Below are 20,433 nucleotides of genomic sequence, written 5' to 3'. Positions count from 1 at the left end.
GCCTTTGAGTGTATGGCTTTATACTGACTTTTCCTAGAAGATAGTACACAGGGCCTAGGTTCTGGGCCTCTAGGATACATCCAAGTACAGCTTCACATGTTGGTAATTGTGAGATAGTCAGCCAGTAAACATTTATTAAGCTCCTGCTGTGTGCCAGGCACTATACTAAGTACTGGAGATAGAAAGGATCATGAGAAAGCCAGGAAGATCAGGGCTGTGCTTTGTCCAGAAGGGGTTTGTGTTGGCCACCCCTGGCAAAGTTTTTCTTAGCCCACTGGGTCTCTTAGGATCTGTTCATAGACTTTGGGAGTGGGGAAATGAGTGTCATTGATACCTTTCATGTTTGTTCTGCTCAGTTCTGTGTCAAGTGGACAGAAATTGTGGACTTTCCCCGATTCCCTCACCGAGGCTTACTGCTAGACACATCTCGTCATTACCTGCCACTGCAAGCCATCCTGGAGACACTGGTGTGAATTATTTCCTCATATTGGGATCCCAAGGCATTAGTGTGGCAGGCTTTAAAACTCTTTCCTGAAACATTTGATTTTATGATTCTTCACTAGTCCCAGAGAGGTGACCTACTTGGAAAACTCCAGAGGGAAGGAAGGACAGAATTCAGACTTTGGTAACCATTAGGTTCAATGCCCAGGTCAGTGGGGAGAAAGAGTCAGAGTAGAAGTATCTGCTTGACTGACTTTGGCCTAACCATCCTGAGGTTCTCCTGAAGGTCCTAGTTGATTTTTCCAGGCCAATACTTCTGCCTCCTCCATAACTGTGCTTAGATGGAACCCTGGGAGTTCTCCCCCTATTCTTTGCCTACTGAGATATATGAGGTCCTATCACACCTCACCTGGCAAGATAAAGTTGGGCTTTGGTGTTGGCTACCTGCTTGTGTACAAGAATATAAAGTAGTCCCTGGACTTTGCTTGGGTTTTCATGAGTCTGGAGGAAACTGTTCTCCTTGCCCCACTTGGGCCAAGCTGACTCTGTCCAGGTCTCCTGTTTGTGGTATGGGACTTGAGTGTTACAAAACCATAAAATCACATGCTTTGGCTGTAAGACATGGGGCCCCAGCAGCACACCCCAGAAGAGGGGCAGGGATTTGTGTCCAAATTCAAGACAGAGCTGGGAGGGGCACTTGAAGTCCTGGGATTTGAATAGCAGGAAGCTGTTTCCTAATGCTTCCCTCATCCTCAGTGAGTCGAGGGGAGCTGTCTGGGGGTGTTTGTATGTCTGAGTCCCACCATGGACGGGGGGTAAATTTTATGTGTGTTCTGCCCCCAGGATGTCATGGCATATAACAAATTCAATGTGTTCCACTGGCACATAGTCGATGACCCTTCTTTTCCGTATGATAGTGTGACTTTCCCTGACCTCAGCAGAAAGGTATGTTTTATCCTAGTCCTTCTCTGCTTGTGGGTGGGTAGCACTAGGCTCCTTTGTGGGGCCCTGATAATGGGAACAGGAGCCTCATATTAGCCACATGTAGCTTTGGGTAGCAGAAAGAGGACTGGACTGAACATTCCAGTCCCTGCTCTGTGTCTTTGGGCAGCATTTTAGCTTTCTGATCTGTCGTTTCCTTATTTGTTAAATGGTATGTAAAAAACACTTTGAAAAAGATTAGGGATTATAAAGATAAGAAATACTATTTTAAATGATTTTTGTCACTGATCAGTCCCTTCTGGAATTCTTGTCTGAAGACTCCATCAACCTGTCCAACTTCTGCTGCTCGGGCAGTTACAGTGAGGACGGGGTGGGGTAAGCCTGTGTGCTGAGTGTTGGGAGTTCATCTCTCTCTGGGGTGGGCAATAAGGGCCTGTTTACGTTTTTCAGGGATCCTACAACCCTGTCACCCACATCTATACAATTGGGGATGTAAAGGCAGTCATTGAACATGCCCGATTGCGAGGCATCAGAGTCCTAGCAGAGTTCGACACACCTGGGCACACTTTGTCTTGGGGAAAAGGTAAGAATGGGGTGGGGGATGGAGGGTAAGTCATGAGGAAGCCAAGTACCTTCTTTTCAGTTCTTGCCCTTGGCAGCATGTTTTTAGTGTGTAACTCATAGACAAAAACATGCCACACTCCAGTTTTTCTTCTTTTTCTGATGATTTTTCCCATTTGGACAATTGAAAGTACAAAAGGAGGGGCAGCCAGGTGGCTCAGTGAGTAAGAGCACCGGCTCCAGTGTCGGGATGACCTGGAGATCGAATCCTGGGCTCAGACACTCAGCACCACACCCCAAAATAACTGGCCGTGTAACCTTGAGCAAGTTGCTTAAAAAAAAAAAAAAAAAAAGAAAGTACAAAAGGATGTAGGATAGGGAAGAAATTTGAAATTTATTTGGTTTGGGCCCGTGAGTCTCCTGATGTTGCTAGGAAAGCTGCCTTGGGTTTCCTCACCCAACTCAAGCTTTGTTCCCCTGTAGAATTAAAGAAGTAAAGTCCCATGTGTCCTCAAAAGAGGGGCTATGGAGGGGAGACTATCCTAAAACTCTTTTCTAAGAGCCCAGTAGATTTTGAACCTCTTGAGAAGGAATAAGCATTGATTAAGCACTTACTGTGTGCGAGGCACTAGGCTAAGTGCTTTACAGACATTTCATTTGGAAGGAGCAGCAAGTGAGCTCAGTGCCCTATCAGTGTAAGCCCTAAATCAGTGCAGCATTCTGATTTCCTGCTTAAGTCAGAAATAAGTTATTACAAAACAACCCCAAATAATTGATCAGTAGAGCTATTCTCAGGCTAGGGCTAGTGTCAGTGGGCCAGAGTGACTGTGTATGCATCTCTCCTGGCCTAGGTGTTCCTGGATTGCTGACCCCTTGCTACTCAGGGGCCACCCCTTCTGGCAATTATGGACCAGTGAATCCCATCCTCAACAAGACCTATGAGTTCATGGCTTCATTTTTCCAGGAGATCAGCTCAGTTTTCCCAGACTTTTACCTTCACCTTGGAGGAGATGAGGTTGATTTCAGCTGTTGGTATGAGCCCTCAGATCATTCCCCATCCCTCTCTTGATTTAATAAGTCAGAGTCTAGGAACAACAGTATCTTGAGCTCTTGGGGGTGGGGTCATATTTAGAGAGGGACTTGTGTTCCTCTCCTGTACTACTTGGATGCTGGGGGTAGGAAAGAAGGAAATAAGAGGGTAGAGATGTTGGAATTCCTTGACCACTTAGAACCAAGGATTCCAGTCCTAATAGAGCCCACACAAAAGGAAAGGAGGATTATTAACTCCACAGCTTTTCTTCTCTTCCCATCCCTGCAGGCACCTTATTCTCTCCGCCTGTAGACTATCCGATTAGCCTTACACCTGTCCCCAATCCAGTGCACACATTTTGTTCTAGCTTCCTTTTGCCTCAGTCCCCCTCTCTCTTCCACAAATCTTAGAGGCCAGACGGACCAAGCGGAATATTAACTGAGCTTCCCCTGTGTTCCTAACTCTTTGCTAACCAGAAAGGGGGAGAAAGATCTGGTTGAGATCAAAGAGCTAACAGCATCACCAAGTAATGCAAGCCCATGTATATTTAAGAGCAGTGTTACTGGGTGTAAACTATTGGCTTTAAGAGAGCGAAGAAAGGAGGGAACCAGCGGGATGAGCAAAGTCAGGGAAGGTTCTGTGGAAGACATCTCATGTGGGACCTTGCAGGGGGAGTCGAATTTGGATGATGGTGGGAAGGAGGCTTTCCAGGCACAAGGAACCCTGGAAAAAGGAGTAAAAGAGGGGTGGCCAGGCAGCACAGTGAGTAAGAGCACCGGCCCCAGAGTCGGCATGACCTGGGATTGAATCCGGGCTCGTACTTAGCACCACACCCAGAACTAACTGGCCGTGTAACCTTGAGCAAGTTACTTAACCCCAATTGCTTTAAAAAAAAAAAAAAAAGGAGTAAAAGAAGGGTGGGCTGGGAACGACAAAAGGTTTGCTGAGAAGCAGCATTGGATTTGGAGTCTGAAGACCTGGTTCGAATCTCAGCTCAACTATGTACTTGTGTAACTTTGGGCAAGTCACCATCTCTCTGAATTTTAGTTGCTTCATCTTTAAAAGAGACGGTGGGACTAGACAGTGTCTGAGGTCACTTCAGGCTCTAACAGCATCTGTTCCTCCCTTGAGGAAGCCAGGGAAAGCTGGGAAGGTTGGCTGAAGCCATATTTTAGAAGACCTTAAATCCCGTACTGGGAAAGGTCAGCTGAAAGCATTGGGCAAGACTGTGGAATAACTCTCCTGCTCTCTTCAGTCCAGGACCAGGGCCTGCTTTTTGGTTCACTTTCATGCTGGGGAGAGAAGTAGCAGGAAACTAGGTGACTATTCCCATCTCCCCAGTGTCTCTGGGTCCTATAGATTCAAGAAGTGGGAGAAATTAGTTTTCTTTCTTGCAGGCATTCCAATCCAGATATCCAGGCCTTCATGAGGGGAAAGGGCTTTGACAACTATGAGAAACTGGAATCTTTCTACATTCAAAAGTAAGAATCAGGGTGTATTTACCTCTTACTGAAGTTGGAGTATGGGGGCAAGGGAGAACGACCTGGGGCCCTTCTAAACCCCAGTCTTCACTTTCAAATCTCCTGTCTCCTTCTATAAATTGTGTCTTCCAGGCTCCCTCTACCCTCCAGGCTTCACATGTGAAAGTGAAAAGCCTTGCCATCCTGGCCACTCCCCCATCCAGTGAAACACTTTTCCTTGGCTCTGGCTCTCTCCATCTTCCCAAGCAGTTCCCCTGCCCCCCTCCACTCGCTGGCTCATTATTGGCCTAACCTGGAGCAAAGTTGTGTTGTAGGGATTTCTTAGGGGGTCTTCTTGTTCCATATGTCCAAAAATGAAATCCCAGGCGTTCTGCTGAGCATCACGGGGAGCTCCAGCCATTCCCAGAAGAGCTCTGGCCTGCCCTTCACTTGTTGCAGCAGCAAGTTGGGTTTGTTGATTTCTCTCTTCCTCAGGCTACTGAACATTGTGTCTTCCTATAAAAAAGGCTACATAGTCTGGCAGGAGGTGTTTGACAATGGTGTGAAGGTAAGAGATTGAGGAGAAAGAAGGAACAGATGGGTTTGCTTTCTCAATCCTTTAGGACCTTGGGCAGGTATCAGTGGGTCCATTTTTCCTCCGTGCCCCTTGCTGCTCCCAGTATAACTTGGGGCCCCAGAGGCTCTGGAAAGAGAAGGTTTTTGTCTCTACTCCCAATATCACCTCCGCAGCGATGATTTTCCCCACATGTCCTAGGTTTCATTTTTAATGAATTAAAGAGAAGACCTAGAACCAATTCCCATACAGTCTTCCCAGCTTTACTTTCTCCTAGGATATTTCCAGAGGCGAGATTCCATTTGACCTAAACCTTAGATTTCAGAGAGGTGGGAACAGTTTTTCTGCCTTTCTTTCCACCTATTCCCTGCCAACTTGAAGGACTTTCTGTCCTTACAGAGCCTCTCAGAGCTGCTGGGCTTTGCCTGTTGTATCTGGGACTAAGATGTCTTCAGAGACAACTAAGTGATGCAGTGAATAGAGGCCAGGACTTAGACTCAGGCAGACCTGAGTTCAAATCCAGCCTCAGACACTTCTAGTTGTGTGACCCTGGGCAAGTCACTTAGCCATACAGCTTCAGTTTTCTTATCACTAAAATTGGTTTTGTTGGGTTTGGGTTTTTTTTTTTCTTTTTGGAGGGCAGTTGGGTTAAGTGACTTGCCCAAGGTCACACAGCTAGTTTTGTGTGTGTGTGTGTTAAGTGTCTAAGGCCAGATTTGAATGCTGGTCCTCCTGACTCCAAGGCCGGTGCTCTATTCACTGCACCACCTAGCTGCCCCTTATCACTAAAATTGGGATGATAATAGCATATATATCACAGGGTTTTTGTGAGTATCAAATGAGGTAACATATTTAAAGCACCATATAAATGTGAACTGCTCCTCCTCCTCCGGTTGTTATTCTGTAGTGTTCACAATAAAGGTCTGGCTAAAGCCTGCTCCCTCTACCCCAGAGACACAGCCACCTGTCTCCAGGAGCATTTGGAGACACTTGGATGTCTGAGCTGCCCCGTGGTGGGAGTCTCCCACTGCCCACACTCTTTGGCTTATTCCCAGTACACTTCTGGGTGCAGTTGGCCTGGCTTTTTGGCACTTCGCTTTGCTTCTTTGACCCCCACCTGACCCCTTTCCCCACACATCTCCAGCCAAGTTTTGATGTGGGGTTAGAAAAAACCAGTGTCTTCTATATTCCTGCATCCATCCTCCAGCCCCAGGCCGGTACACAGGGGCCCCTTAGCACAGGTAGGATGAGGAGGTTGTCACAATGATCCTAGGTCTGAGATATGGAAAAGAGAGACTCCCTGCTCTGACATCTGGCAGCCTTTGCTGAGATATAAGTGACGTAGCCACAGGGCCCCAAGGGGAACTTGGGCCGTTAAGAGGCACTCTGACATGATCTCTTCTGAGGATCATGGTTTAGCAGTGAGGGACAGAGGTTGAGACAGTAAGGATATTGAATAGGTTTTAGTTCTTTTTGGAGGGTTTATGTTTTGGCCTATATGAGGCTGTGAGTTCTTGTGAAAATGAGTAGGTTCTTTTCCCTAGCAGTAGGTAACATTACTACCCAGCATGTCTTTTTTTTTGTTTCTTGTAACCAGCTGAACCCAGACACAGTGGTACATGTCTGGAGAGAAATGAAATCTTTGTCTTATGTCATGGAGATGCAGAATGTCACCAAGGCAGGGTACCGTGTCTTGTTGTCTGCTCCCTGGTACCTGAACCGCATCTCCTATGGGCAGGATTGGCAGCAAGCCTACAAAGTGGAGCCCCTGGACTTTGAAGGTTCGAGGGTGTGGAAGGGAAGATATAGGCCACTATTTCCCTGAGGAGGTCCCTGGAATCTACTTTATAGAGTAAATTTGGAAAATGGGAGTCCAGAGGGTTTAGTCCAGAAGAGAGTTGGGGAGGTAAAATCTTCAGCGTTTCTTGATGAAATCTTTTCATCATGCCCTGACATTGTGGAGCTATTGAATAACGCTTTCTCCTGATGGACTTGTTGGGGGTCCCTGGCATTACCTTCATGTTGAGAGCTTGTGTTCCCTCAGGCAGCCCTGAGCAGAAGTCTCTGGTGATTGGAGGTGAAGCCTGCATGTGGGGCGAATATGTGGATGTGACAAATCTGACCCCCAGACTCTGGTAAGCAGTGAGGGGAGGAAGCAGAATGGGCCGGAGAAGGGGAAGGGAATAGTGGAGAGTAGTGAGGAGCAGCTGGGAAGCAAGACGTTCATAGAGGGCCAGAGAGATGCAACACAGCCCAGCAGAAGGGGGTGCAAGCTATTCCAACAGGCCTAGGCTTTTCCAGACTTCTGATGCCCTCCAGATTAGTGTTAGCCTCATAATCCCTTCAGTTTGTATAACCTGTCTTGTCTTGTCCTGTCTTAATATCCTGGGCTGGTAGTTAAGACAGACATTTTCTCATGCAGAGACTTAAGATGGGCCCATAGTGATAAGTCACTTGCCCAGGGTCAGTCACTGGCAGAACCCAACCTCCAGGCTGCAGCCTCTGGCCTCAGACCCCGAGCCCTGGGTGTTCCCTACCCTTTGCTTTCCCAGGTATTCCCAAAGCCTAGGGCATTGTCTCACCCCTAGCTGGCCTGTGCTCCACTACCTGCTGCTACTGCCCTGGATGTTTAGTAGCCCCAAGACCCCAGAGCCACATCTCTGTTCCACCACCTCCATCCCTGTGCCCCATGAGCCCAAGAGGGGAACATGATGGCAGGAGGCATCCTAATGCAGGAGAAAGCTCACGGGCTCTGGAAGCAGGAGTGCCGCATTCACATCCCACCCCTGGCTGTCTCTGATCTTGGGCAGCTCCTTTAACACCCCTTCATCTCAGTTTCCTCATCCATATAATGGGAACGGGGCTTGACTAGATGGCCTCTGACACCCCTTCCTGTGATCCTCTGAACCCCTCGTGCCATTTCTTCGAAAACCCTTTTCACATGTGTTGTGTAAGAGATGAAGTGACCATTTTAGATCCCGGCTTGGTATCAGTTCAGCCATAAGACCCTCGTCCCCAGAGCTCTCCTGGGCACATCAGCCTAGCCCATTCCTGCTCCAGTCTGTACATGTCCTCACAGCCCGACTGAGGAGTCTGACCAGGGCCTGGATCTGTGCTTCTTTCCAGGCCCAGGGCAGGAGCTGTGGCAGAGAGGCTTTGGAGCAGCCAGTCAGTGCAGGATGTGGATTGGGCATATGACCGACTGGCATACTTCCGGTGTGAACTGCTCAGGTAGGAGCAGGGAATTGTCCCCTGCACCTTCATCTCTGACTTTTTAATCCAACCAAATTATTGGGGAGTTGAGAAGACGGTATTTGTAAATCCTCCTTTTTTCCTTGGCTTCAGTCCAGAGATGTAGATTGGGAATAGTGCCAACACTCCTAAGAGGCTCTTTGTAGCCTAGCCACAGTCTCTCTTCAAACATTCTTAAAGTAGGTTGTTTGCAAGAATTTTTTGCAGAAGGCAGGAGGTTCCCTGAAGCCAAGAGTTACTCTTCCATAACATGTTCCTTCCCAGATTGATTGCTTACCTAGCCAAGCAAATCGTCATTGTAAAAAGCCCACTAGGTCAGGTAAGAACCAGATAATTTTAGGGGTGATTGAGCACTAGCTGGGGGGGGATGGCGCCAGGGAAGAGTGCCCAGAGGACAGAGCACCCAAGCTAAGCATGGAAGGAAGCTGAAGATCCTTTGAGTTCCAGCTTAGGAGGGATGACAGTCCAGGTATGGGAAGTGTAAAGATACTGTGATCACAACCAGGGCTTTAGGATGGAGGGTGATGGTGGTTATGCTGTGTACAACCTCAGGCCAGCTTGCCTGGTCATCACATACATCCCTGGGCACTAGAAATCTCAGCTTTGAGCACAAAGGTACTAGAACTAAGCCACAGATTCACAGTGACTTGGTGATCTAAAATCTCAGGTCGTCAGTTTCAGATACATAAGATTCAGAGAATTTTAAAACAGAAAGACCTTAAAGATCATCTAGTCTAATCTCTTTGTTTCATTTGTTGGGAAACTGAGGCTCAGGGACAAGTTACATGCTCAAAACCACAGTGGCTGGACTGGACACCTGATCTTACACCTGGGGATATAAATCTACCCCTAAAATTATCTGGTTCTTACCTTCTTTGTGTACATGTATCCAACAGCAGAATGTAAGTTTCTTGAGGACAGAGACTGTTTTAGATTTATATCCCCAGTCTGTTGCACATAGGCACATGCTAAGTAATTGTTGAATTGAATTGAATGGCTCAGTACCAAATCAGGCCCTTGGATACTGATGAAACATCCATCTGGTTGAGTTCTCCAGGGCCCTTCCTTACTCCCCTTCCTTTCCTTCACCAGAGGGTGTTCAGGGGTAGAGGACAAGGTCCTTACAGTCTTTGGGTTGGATGCTTATTCCAGAAAAAGTGAAAATCTCAAGCATCTTTTCTATGCTTTCTTCCCTGCCATTAGTCCTCTCTGTCACCTCCTTCCTGAGTGACCCAATTTCTCCTGTTTTCTTCTTACAGACGAGGTATCCAGGCCCAGCCTCTCTATGTAGGCTACTGTGAGCATGAATACTTCCAGCATTGAATGGAGCAAGGTCATCCTGGAATTCACCCTAGGTGTGTTGATCACCCAGGGAATTTGGTCATTCCAGGCTGGTTCTCTAGCTTAGCCCAAGTGGTGAGCAAACCTCCATGTGCATCCCTGAGGGACCCCTGGAGGGGAGGAGGGTGGAGGTCATGCTGTGATTCAAGTCCATTAAAGGGTTTTGTGACAGATTGCTTCTGTGGGCCTACACCTGTGACTGACTCACTAATCAACCATAGTAACTCCAACCCAGACAGCAATTCTACTATTTCTCCTCCAACCCCAGGAAAGCATTTAACAGTACTTAGCCCTTTGGTGTCTCAGAATGAATCGTCCCCTGAATTTTAGCAATCCCCTACCCAGTTTTTGGACTGACCCCCTATTACTGGCCATGGACTAAAACCAGCCAGTCTTACCTGTAACCTCTGAGGAAAAGGGACTCTTTTTCCCAACATCTTTCTTGCATGTAGCTCTCCTTTCCTAACACTCTTTTTCTCTAGAACTCCGGGTGGTCTCTAGGGGAGGAAGGGGCAGTGGTTAAAGTATCCCAGGCTGCTAGAGAACCACCGGACCTCAAGTATATCCCTGATACATGCCATAACAGATGTATTCACAATCCCTGGCCCTGGCAGCAGGTCTCTGCTAGCATCAGAGCTTGCCCTACAACTGAGTAAAGGAGGTGACACTCCCTCTCCCCCAAAAACTACCTTGACCACCTGCCTGTCAGAATGCCTCCAATTTTGCCATTAAATATTAAGTCCTTTGGGGATTTTAGAATGCCAGTTATCTTGGATAAAGACGTGAGAACTTAAGGACTGAATATTTAGTAACATCTCAGTTTCCCCTGGGGAACATTACAGGAATTTGTCTCAGCTGAGTTAAAATGTGGCAACTCTAGTATAAAGTCTAATCTTGAAGGCAGGGACTATTACTTTTCTTGACTCTCCAGTACAGGGCACTGGGGCACCCCATGTATATTGGATGACTGAATATTAAACTCTCCTCTGATATTTAATATGAATGCATAAATAGAGCTTATATCAGATTGCATACCATTTTAGGGAGAGGGGAGGAGAGGGAGGGGAAAGAATTTGAAACTCAAAATCTTATGGAAGTGAATATTGAAAACTAAAAATAAATAAACTCTCCCCTGTCCCGAATAAACCTTCTAGATCTACTTGCCAATTGTTCCAGGAGTGCCCTAGTGTCAGGACTTTTATTGAAGACTTCTTATGGGCTTGGCCCTAGACTTGGGAGGGAGATAAAAGATATAGTGTTTGGCCTCCAGGGAGAGACCAGTCTAGATGAGATAGAAAACCCACATTCAAAAAGATGAACTTTCTATTGCTGGCTATGGAAGTGCCTGATGAATGATTACAGTGTGGAGAGTGATTCCTCCCTTGGTGGCTGGGGGGCAGCATCTGCCCAGACTGAATGATTGTGTCAGTCTCCACAGGCTGGCTTCTATTTAGAGCCTCAGTAATGACCCTGGCCAGTGATGCCTGCCACTCCACCTTTACCCTTCCCTCTTCTTTTTGCCTGTTCCCTTCACTGCCTGGTAGCTGGTACTGTCCCCCTGCCTGCCCATTAGGCTGAGGCCTCATCAAATCTTCAGGCACTCCAAAGGCTGTGACTTCTGGGGAGAGACTCCAACAGCAGGATTAACTTGGCTGTGCAAGCCAGGTAGAATGCCTCCGAGTAAACAGATAACTCCAAAGGTCCCACCAAGGCCCATCCCTCCTCCACATGTTTACTTCTCTACTCCAGACTTTCTCAGGTGGGAGCAACTGGACTAACTTGTATTTGAGGGACTTCACATAGAAGAGGGATTAGGAAGTGCTTGGGTTAGAATCCTTAGCACCGTCCACCCCCCCACCCCCCCCCGCCATCCTGAGACCTTGGGAAAGGCACTTTCTGGGCCTCAGATTGTAGAGACAACCACCCACAAAGCCAAGTTTTATAAGTGCGCTCCATCTCCCACTTGGGCATTTTCATTGGCTGTCCCCCTTGCCTCGAATTCTTTTCCTTATCTCTGTCTCATGGCTTCCTCCAGGTCCCAACTTCATGCCCAATAAAGCCTTACCAACCTCCCTTAGTGTTAGTGCCTTCTCTGAGATTTCTCTCCTAACTTCTACATGTGTCCTGTTTGTACGTGGTCATCTACATGTCATCCCAATGAGACTGGAGGGCAGAGACTGCTTTTTACCTCTGATGCTTAATAGATGCTTCTTGGCATCAGCACAGAGGGCACAGAAGAAATGAACTGGACTCCTAAAGTCTGTAGGCAGAAAAGCCCTGCTGTACCCTCCCAACCCCCATTCCAACAGGGCTGTCAAACTTCAGAGTGATTCCTCTTCATTCACAGAGGTTCCAGTATTTGGGGGGTCAGTCATCAGCTTCAGTACCACAGATTCATCCATTTTATCCAAGACCCATTATATTTATGTCTTCTGAAGGACAGCCAGTAGAGGGCAGTGCTGCTCCAAACATACTATGGTCCCATGGGGAGGGATTAGGGGACAGATGGCTTAGTCCTTGTCTTTCCTTAGACGGCATATGAGAGTGATGTATAATTAGGAGTCACCGAATTTGAAAGTTGCAAAGGTTCTCTAGTCTATGCCATGCCTCCCAAAAGATTCTCTACTGCAAGCCACCTGACAAGCCTTTGCTTGAAAGTCAAGGCTATCCCACAACAGCTGGAGCCCTTGGGGTCCAACCCTGACCCCAAACAGCCCCTGCCTCCAGATGCTCTCAAACACTTAGACTTAGCTGGCATGGGTGGCACAGACTACTCCCCAACTGGTATATACCTGCCTACCCCACCTCCACCCCTGGGATCCTGGTCTACTCTGTAGCAGCAAGCATCCCAGCATACCCAGGGTGGCTATCAACACAGGTTCTTAGATCTGCTTTTTTAAGGAAAGCAACTCAAAATGGGTTAACAATCTTGCTTTAATCAATCAAACATATCATTTACCTAGTTCAGGAGAAAAAGACAGCACCCCAAACTTCAGAGTATACAGACAGGTTACAAGAAGACAGAAACATTTCAAGCAGACAAGCCTCCAACTGTCTTGACCATTACATCCATACCTAGTCAGTTACTAGAGAGGGAAGTATCAACATTTGGGTTTTCAAAGCCGGCGGCTCTCAACAGCTGCCCAGAGTCTCGTCTGGTCAAATCACACAACACTTCTCAAAGTGAGCCCCAAAGCAAAGCCTCACATCAGGGTTTATATAGCCTTCTCCTGGCTCAGAGAAGTAACAACCCTCTTGACCCACTGCCCAATCACAAAGTATCTCCTGAAAAACAAGCCTCCTGCCAAAGACTCCAGGTGCACTTAAACCTATCAAAGGGCCTAGGGACAGGGAAAATCTTAAATTGCCATTCCCATTATACTCTGGTAGAGGATAAAGTACCCTAAAAGCAAGGGTCTTTCTACATCATTCTGGGCATCTCAGAGCTGTCAAACAGACCACCTTCAGATCTAGGTGTTAGGGATCTAGGCAGGAAAGGTCTAGGATCAGGGGTAGGAAACCTGCTTCCTTGAGGCCACATGTCGACCTCTAGGTCCTTAAGTGCAGCCCTTTGATCAAATCCAAACTTTACAGGACAAATCCCCTTAATAAAAGGATTTGTACTGTCAAACTTGGACTCAGTCACAAGGCCGCATCTGAGGACCCAGAAGGTCACATGTGGCCTTGAGGCTGCAGGTTTCCCACCCCTGGTCTAGGTGGAGAAGAGGAAGAGGCTCAGGGCTGCATGGGCAGGGACTGGGGAGCTTTCTGTAGCACTCACTACCTGAATGGCTTCCTTGAGGATCCTGAGTTTCCTCAGTAGTGAGGAAAGCAAGGAATGCAGGATGCTGGGAGCCATCATTGTTTCTAAATCTGATTTCCTTTTCATGTACCTGTATTAATGACTACAATATTTTTTTTTAATTTCAGAAGCCCTCACAGATTCCTATCTGCTTCTCATATCATCCCTGTCAAATCGTACACAATAGCAAATTAAAAATAAGCATTCTGGAAAGAGTTTGACCAAAGCACAGATCCATACAAGCATACAGAGAAATACTCAGGTCCCTTACACAGAGGAGGCACTTTTAATAAGTATTTGTTGCACTAAAAGACACCTACTTGAGGTGGGAGAAAGGGAATGGAGGTGGGAATGGTGTTTGTGGTGACGCCAGTGGTCAGACGGTTCAGTGGGAAGAGCTCTGAGCTCAGACTGATTCTGGTTCTGCCCCTTACTGAGGCTCCTTGGAGTCTTAGATTCCTCCTTGAATAATGTGAAAATAAGATAAGACTTCTTCAGACAGCAGCGAGGTTCCTTAGTGTCTTAGTCGCCTATAAATGCCCCCACCCTGGGCCAAGGACCTTAAAGGCAGTAGAGGTAGCTCTACACTGGGCAGAATAAGAGACCCCTCAAATATCACTACCTGCCTACTCTAATGCCTGAAATTCCACCACTGAAGAGTTATTGGGGGAGGGGGTGTCTCTAAGAGTCCTTTATGAGAATACAAATTACTCTTGATCAGATAGCGGAAGGAGGAAGGAACCTAAAACCAGCTGGCACAAGCCTGAGAGAGCCATCCAAGTGAAAAGTTTTTCAGTGTGAGCACTTATACCTCAGAAAATTGGCCATCGCTACAAATCAGAGCTTTATTTATTGTTTTGTTGATTGTCTATATTTGAGAAAGTGATGCAGAAAAATATCAGTGATGCAGATTAAACGTAAAAGTGTGCCATCTATATTTTTTCTGAGAGCTACTTGTTAAACATTTACCAGCACACCCCTCCCTTCAGCTATCACCAGCCAACAGTGCTAGGTGAGTGAAAAGTATCTTTGCTCTGAATTTGGAGTCAAAAGATTTAGATTCAAATTCTGCTCCGCTTACTAGCTGTGTCACCTTGGAAGGAAAAAAGAAAGCAAAGAATGTAATTTAATTTAATTAAGTGCCAGACCCTACGTTAAGCAGTTTACAAATATTATCTTATTTGGTCTTAACTTATGACCCTGGGAATTAGGTACTGTTATTATCCCCACTTTATGGTTGAGGAAACTGAGGCAAACAGGTGTTAGGACTCACCCAGCTAGTGTCTAAGGCCAGACTTGAACTCAGGTCTTCCTGACTCCAGGACAAGTGCTTTATCCCTTGGGCCATCTAGCCCACTCAGCAAGCTTCCCTGGACTTCAGTTTCTTCATGCATAAAAGGGGTGGGGTGATCTCTAGAGTGCCTTCTAGCTCTATGAACCTGTATAAAAATGATTTCTTTCTTCATTGTAAAGCATAGTAGAGATATGTGTCCTTTTAGTGGTAACAGTGCTGTCCACCTCACCCCAACACTGGGAGACAAGGCATGTTGCATTAATACAGGGAATTACTTGTCAACAATTTCCTAGCTTCACAACCTTTTTACCCTCTTCCTCCTGCCCTGGCAGAAGACCTTCCATGCATCTGAGGTGCATGTTTCCCCCTTGATTGGGGCAAGGTCCTTCCTTCTATGATTCTCTCCAATTGATCTGGCCTGTAGCTTGTTTGTACATAGCTTATTAGCGTGTTGTCTTTGCCATTAGACTGAGAACTCCTTTTGACCTTTCTTTGTATCCCTTAAGATACTTAACCCATAGTAGATACTTAATAAATGCTTGTTAAGTCGTTGACCATTAAATCACTCATCTCCCTGAGTTTAAATCCAGCCTCAGACACTTGCTAGCTGGGTAACCCTGTTTGCCTCAGTTTCCTCATCTGTAAAATGGGCTGGAGAAGGAAATGGCAAACACTCCAGTATCTTTGCCAAGAAAACCCCAAAGGGGTCATGAAGAGTAGGACGTGACTGAAACAACTGAGTAACAACAAACCACTTAGTTAACAGGAAACCCTGCCGTACAAATGGGCCACACCTTTGTTCTAGCCAGCTCTAAAACAGAATGAAAAGTAAACAAAGCCCAGCCAGGAGAATGAGGCAGCTGCACAGTCACTTGAAATCACTTTTTTTTTTGGGGGGGGGGGGTTGTTTGTTTAACTGAAGGTTTCTTTTTGTGGAAAAGGATTGTTGGGATTTGGGATTATCTGTGTTTGCTTCTATTGCCTTTTTGGTCTTCATATATGTAAATGCTTATTATCAAAAATTGAAATGAAAATTTAATAAAAAATGTCTTAGGAGTAAAAATGAAAGTCTACAAGATCAGTCTGTTATTCCCACCCCCAGAATATGGCTCACAATGTATCTTCCCAGGCATCTTCGCCCTGCCACATTTTGTTCTCTGGGTCCTTGAAGATGATAAACTCTATAATGGTCTTTTGTGAGCTGAACTCATTTGTCCATACAGAAAAGAAACAAAATGTTTGCAAGGCCATACTGAGGCAGAGAGAGATATGATAAAAGACAGTCTTTCCGTGGGAAAGCAAGCATGCCAATAATAGCTTGGGATTTTGCAGTTTGGAATGACATACACAGGACAGAAGCAGAGAGCTGGGGGGGCTTGGAGAGTGCCAAGAACACTTTCCCTCTCTACGCCTGGGCTCAGAGGTGCCCACTCTGAGTGCCCAAACTAAGACATTTGCAGTGGGAACAGAGAGGAGGGGAGAGATGGGAGACTATGGAGTCAGAGTCAATAATACTTGGCAATATCAGATTATTATTTTGGAAAGAACATTAGATATGGCCACCAAGGATTTAAGTTTACATTCTGGTTCTCCCATTTGCCACTAGCATGATGTTAGGCAAGTCAGTTCTCTATCTGTCCTCAGGTTCCTGGTCTGTAAAGACCAAATGGCCTCTTAAATTCCCTTTCATCTTTAAGAGCCTACATGAGTCAGTTGGAAGAATCAAAGATGATTGGAGGTTAGGAACCTGGGAGGATGATGGCGACATTCACATGGACATGTCCAGAGGCTAATGGAATCTGAGCAAAAGTCTGTTCTGTTATAAAGGGTGCCATTCTCAAGTAGGCCAGAAGGGGTGCATCATGTTCCGGAGTATGGACTCTGAGCTTAGTAAAACACGGAGACAATGAAAGGCTGGGCCCAGAGAACTACATCTAGAAATAGTTGAATAAATCTGGATAGTCTACTAGCTACCAGGTTGTTTCCTGGTATACAGTTTCTCAAGCAGTTTCAGGGAACAGGTTAGTGTGCTAAATGCCTTGAGCTAGAGGTTAGCTAGAGTTGGGCTTGATGGCCCCTAAGGTCTCTTCTGTCTCTAAACTTATGATCCTATGATATTGTCCAAGCCAAGGGCTAGTACTCAGAAAGCTGTTCTGTGACATAGGGTCTTATCCTTGAAGGAAACGATTGATTTCTTTAAAAAAAAAATTAAATGGGATGGGAAGAGAACTGTCAGAAAGGACCCACTTAACTCAAAAATACCTCCTTTTCCCTGTCCCCAAACTGTACCCTAAATTTAGGTACAGTAGAATCTGTAAGCTTGATGAGGCCTAAAACAAGCAAGTATCAAAGGATCAGAACTGCTAATGATTAACTGTTGGATTACTTCTCAGGTCTTTAACCTGGTTTATAAACAGGAGGCTCTGTAGTCCCATGGAGGAAGTCGAAGGAAGGGGACCATAGTTCTCTGACCAATCCAGTCTTTGGGTCCCAGGCCCAGAAAAAGCTACTGTGCTACCTTTGTTTTCCTTCTCCATTCCATAAACAATCGTCTCAATCTTTTTCTTCCTCCATCATCACTCACCACCATCTCCAAAGAGCTTCCTCTTCCTGGTCAAAATGAGATGATATTTGTAAAGCAGGCACATAGTGGAAGCTTAATAAAAATGCATTCCCTTTCTTTATTCCCCATCCATACCTAAATCCCATCACTGTTCTAGAAGGTGGTTTTAGGCAAACTAATGCCCTAACCTTTGAATCATAGGCATACAGTCGTTGACTGAAGTATTTACTTGTAGAGGCTGGGAGGAGAGGAAGCCCAGAGTATAACAGAAAGATTGTCCTGGGTTATTGAGTTGAATTGAAGTTCTAAAATATGCTGGCCATGTTTGTTCTGTATCATAAAGAGTACCGGTGTTCTTTAAAGATATTCAGAATCTGGGGCGGCCAGGTGGCGCAGTGAGTAAGAGCGCTAGCCCCAGCGTCAGGAGACCTGGGATGGGTTCCGGCCTCAGATACTTAACACCCACACAAAATAACTGGCCATGTAACCTTGAGCAAGTTACTTAACCCTGATCGCTTAAAAAAAAAAAAAAAGATATTCAGAATCTGAAACATGGAATCTCCATCCTCCAAAGGCATGTAACCAACATGGCCTTGAACTAGTATCCTCTGGAGAACATTCTCCAGTGAACTCACATGCCCTTTATTTGAAGACCTCTAGTGTTCACCTTGACACAGAGCAGGATTAAATGCTGGAGACAATCCCAAGTATTCATCTTAGTATGTATAAGAAGGAGGAAATGAACTCCATTTTCATTGAGACAGGAAGGAGTGAGACCTTGGAGCCTTTTAACTATCATCTTCCCAAAATAGGAAATGGTATTCAGGGTTTCTCCCCCAAAGCTCTTAGGGAAACTGAACTTTTACAATTAGGTTTAAGATTTTCTTCAAAGCTTCTACCCTCACTCCTCTCAAGGATCCCACATAACAAGGGGACTCAAGAGTCACCTACTTATTTATGCTAGACATGGTAGGTTAGAAGTAGGCCAGACAGGAATACATACAAAACAACTTCAAGGCAGTTTGGGAGAGAGGGAACAGACAATGGAGGGATCAAGAAAGGTTTCACTGAGAAGGTGGTACTTGGTGTTTGAGTTACAGAGGGACTCTGAGGCAGAGGTAAGGAGAGAGTGTATTCTAGGCCTGAGGGATGACCAGAATAAAAGCAATGAAATAAGAAATAGAGTGAAATGAGAGACAGCGTGCCATCTATGAAGAACAGTTAAGAAAGTCAATTCACCTGGACTATGGAGTATGGGAAGAAGAAAATGTAGAATGATCCTAGAAAAGAGATTGGGACCATGTTATGAAGGGCTTTAAAGCCAAACAGTAGAATTTATCCTATGTTAGTCTGTTTCTCCCTAATGAATTCACTATCTCACTCATTCCAAACCTTCTCTCCCAGTATCCCCTCTGAACTTCACTCCTAAATCACCAAATGCACATTGGACATTTCACTCTAGATGTCCCAATAATACCTTGAATCCAACATGTTCAAAGAATTCATTATTTTTCAATAAAATCAAACCCTCTTCCAAACTTTCCTAATTTAGTCAAAGGTACCACCATTCTTACAATATTTATCATCTTAACATTATCCTAAAAAAAAAAAAGGATCCTCAGCTCCTCACTCTCCTTCACTGCAAATATCCATTCAGTTGCCAAATCTTGCCATTTCTATCTGCACAACATCTCTCCAAACCAATTGTTTCTCATCAAGCTTGTCCTTGAGGCAGAAGGAGGAGGAGAAATCAAGGAGCCAGGAGGACATTTATTGTTCCCTAGAATCAACAGACAGAACCCCTGAGATAAAAGGGATGTCAGAGGTCATCCAGTCCAACCCATGCCCAAGAGTGACTTTTTCAGCATCCTCAACAAGTGGTCATCTCGTCTTTGCTTTATGTTTCATGCCTTTTCCTTGCTTTAGTATAGCCTAAAGCATTTCCTTTTCTCTTTTGGCCTTTCTCTCTCTTCTCCCTGTGTCTGTTTCTGTCTCTGTCTCTGTTTTTCCCTATGTCTCCTCCCCTTCACCCACTGCACCACCTATCCATCCCCATGGCTCTGTTCGTTCTCTGTCTCTCTGTCTCTCTCTGTCTCTGTCTCTCTCTCTCTCTGTCTCTCTCTGTCTTTTTGTCTTAATCCCTATGTTTCTCTCTATCCCTTCCCAAACTGAGTCCCAGGCTCGAATACTTTTCTGACTATGTCTAGTAATTCTCCCCCCCCTCGAGGCAACCCCCCCCCAAAAAAAAAAACAAACAATGGCCTCACAGATGGTATAAACTCCCCTAGGGGCTCTTTCATGCTTGACTGGAAGCAGGAGGGAGCTGAGCAGTGGACTAGATTCCATCAAACTCATTGGCTGTGTGGAGGTGTTAAGCACTTAGCAGTGAGCACGAGTGAATTAGTGTATGCATGAATGTATTCATTCTTCTGCCTCCCAAACTCCAGAACCCAGTAATCCTCATCATGGGAAAATGTGGATCTCCAGTTCCCTCCCAGAGGTGCCCACCCCCACCCCATACCATAGACATTTTTACAAATACCCAGTATCATTGAGAGGCTAGCCCTGAGGGGCTACTTGCTACATTAAAGAAAACTACTGTTAAAAAGAAAAAAGTAGGAAGCTGAGTTATGGCTCATAAAGAGCCCCTCAGGACAAAGACTGTCCTCCCTCACTGCGGTCACATGAAAGCCACATTATATCTGAAGAGGTCCCTCTCTAGCAACATACAGCAGAGCCCTAGCTGTGGGCATCTGGGGACATCAGAGGAGGAAAGGGGAGACACCAAAGCATCTTAATCCTCTGTTTCCAGACCAGAGCTTCTAGCCCCTGTTCTTGGATACAAAAAGAAAATCCCTCGTCTTAGACAGGACTTTCACTGGGGGGTTCCCTTCTCAATCAGTCAATACATTTTTACTAAGCACTCCCAAGGTGACCGTTTTCTATGATTGGCTACCCTGTGGCAGAGACAGAAAAAGGTTTCATACAGGTCTTCGACCTCCAGGTGCACACAGCCTAACTTGGGAACACAAGTGTCACGAACATGAGAGTAATAGCAGAAAGAAAAGTGAAGTGTGCATCGAATAGAGAGCCAGCCTGAAAGTCACCAAGTTCGAGTGAGTTTCAGTGTGTGTGTGTGTGTGTGTGTGTGTGTGTGTGTGTGTGTGTGTGTG

At 45.8% G+C, this 20,433-nt stretch overlaps 1 protein-coding gene across 4 annotated transcripts in view; it reads left to right on the top strand.

The window, feature by feature from the left end:
• HEXA (hexosaminidase subunit alpha) overlaps positions 1-20,433 on the top strand; it is a 36,094-nt gene that overhangs the window by 10,176 nt on the left and 5,485 nt on the right. Inside the window, exons 5-15 of one of the 4 annotated variants that reach the window (XM_069067309.1) lie at positions 357-467; positions 1,285-1,386; positions 1,834-1,966; positions 2,796-2,976; positions 4,372-4,455; positions 4,930-5,002; positions 6,606-6,789; positions 7,053-7,143; positions 8,135-8,239; positions 9,520-9,615; positions 13,532-15,765. In XM_069067309.1, coding sequence (XP_068923410.1) covers positions 357-467; positions 1,285-1,386; positions 1,834-1,966; positions 2,796-2,976; positions 4,372-4,455; positions 4,930-5,002; positions 6,606-6,789; positions 7,053-7,143; positions 8,135-8,239; positions 9,520-9,583 — 1,128 coding nt within the window. In that variant the 3' untranslated portion in view covers positions 9,584-9,615; positions 13,532-15,765. Of the gene's footprint in view, positions 1-356; positions 468-1,284; positions 1,387-1,833; positions 1,967-2,795; positions 2,977-4,371; positions 4,456-4,929; positions 5,003-6,605; positions 6,790-7,052; positions 7,144-8,134; positions 8,240-9,519; positions 9,776-11,145; positions 11,672-13,531; positions 15,766-20,433 lie in introns of those variants that run through there. The other 3 variants (XM_069067311.1, XM_069067310.1, XM_069067308.1) reach the window with 3 other exon arrangements.

Source organism: Petaurus breviceps, unplaced genomic scaffold (genome assembly GCF_028583685.1).
Source record: "Petaurus breviceps papuanus isolate PSGF00001 unplaced genomic scaffold, PetGlider_PUasm1.0 90740, whole genome shotgun sequence".
Taxonomy (NCBI): Eukaryota; Metazoa; Chordata; class Mammalia; order Diprotodontia; family Petauridae; genus Petaurus; species Petaurus breviceps.
The sequence above is the reverse complement of the archived record's forward strand: the minus strand, read 5'-3'. Positions and strand labels throughout refer to the sequence as shown.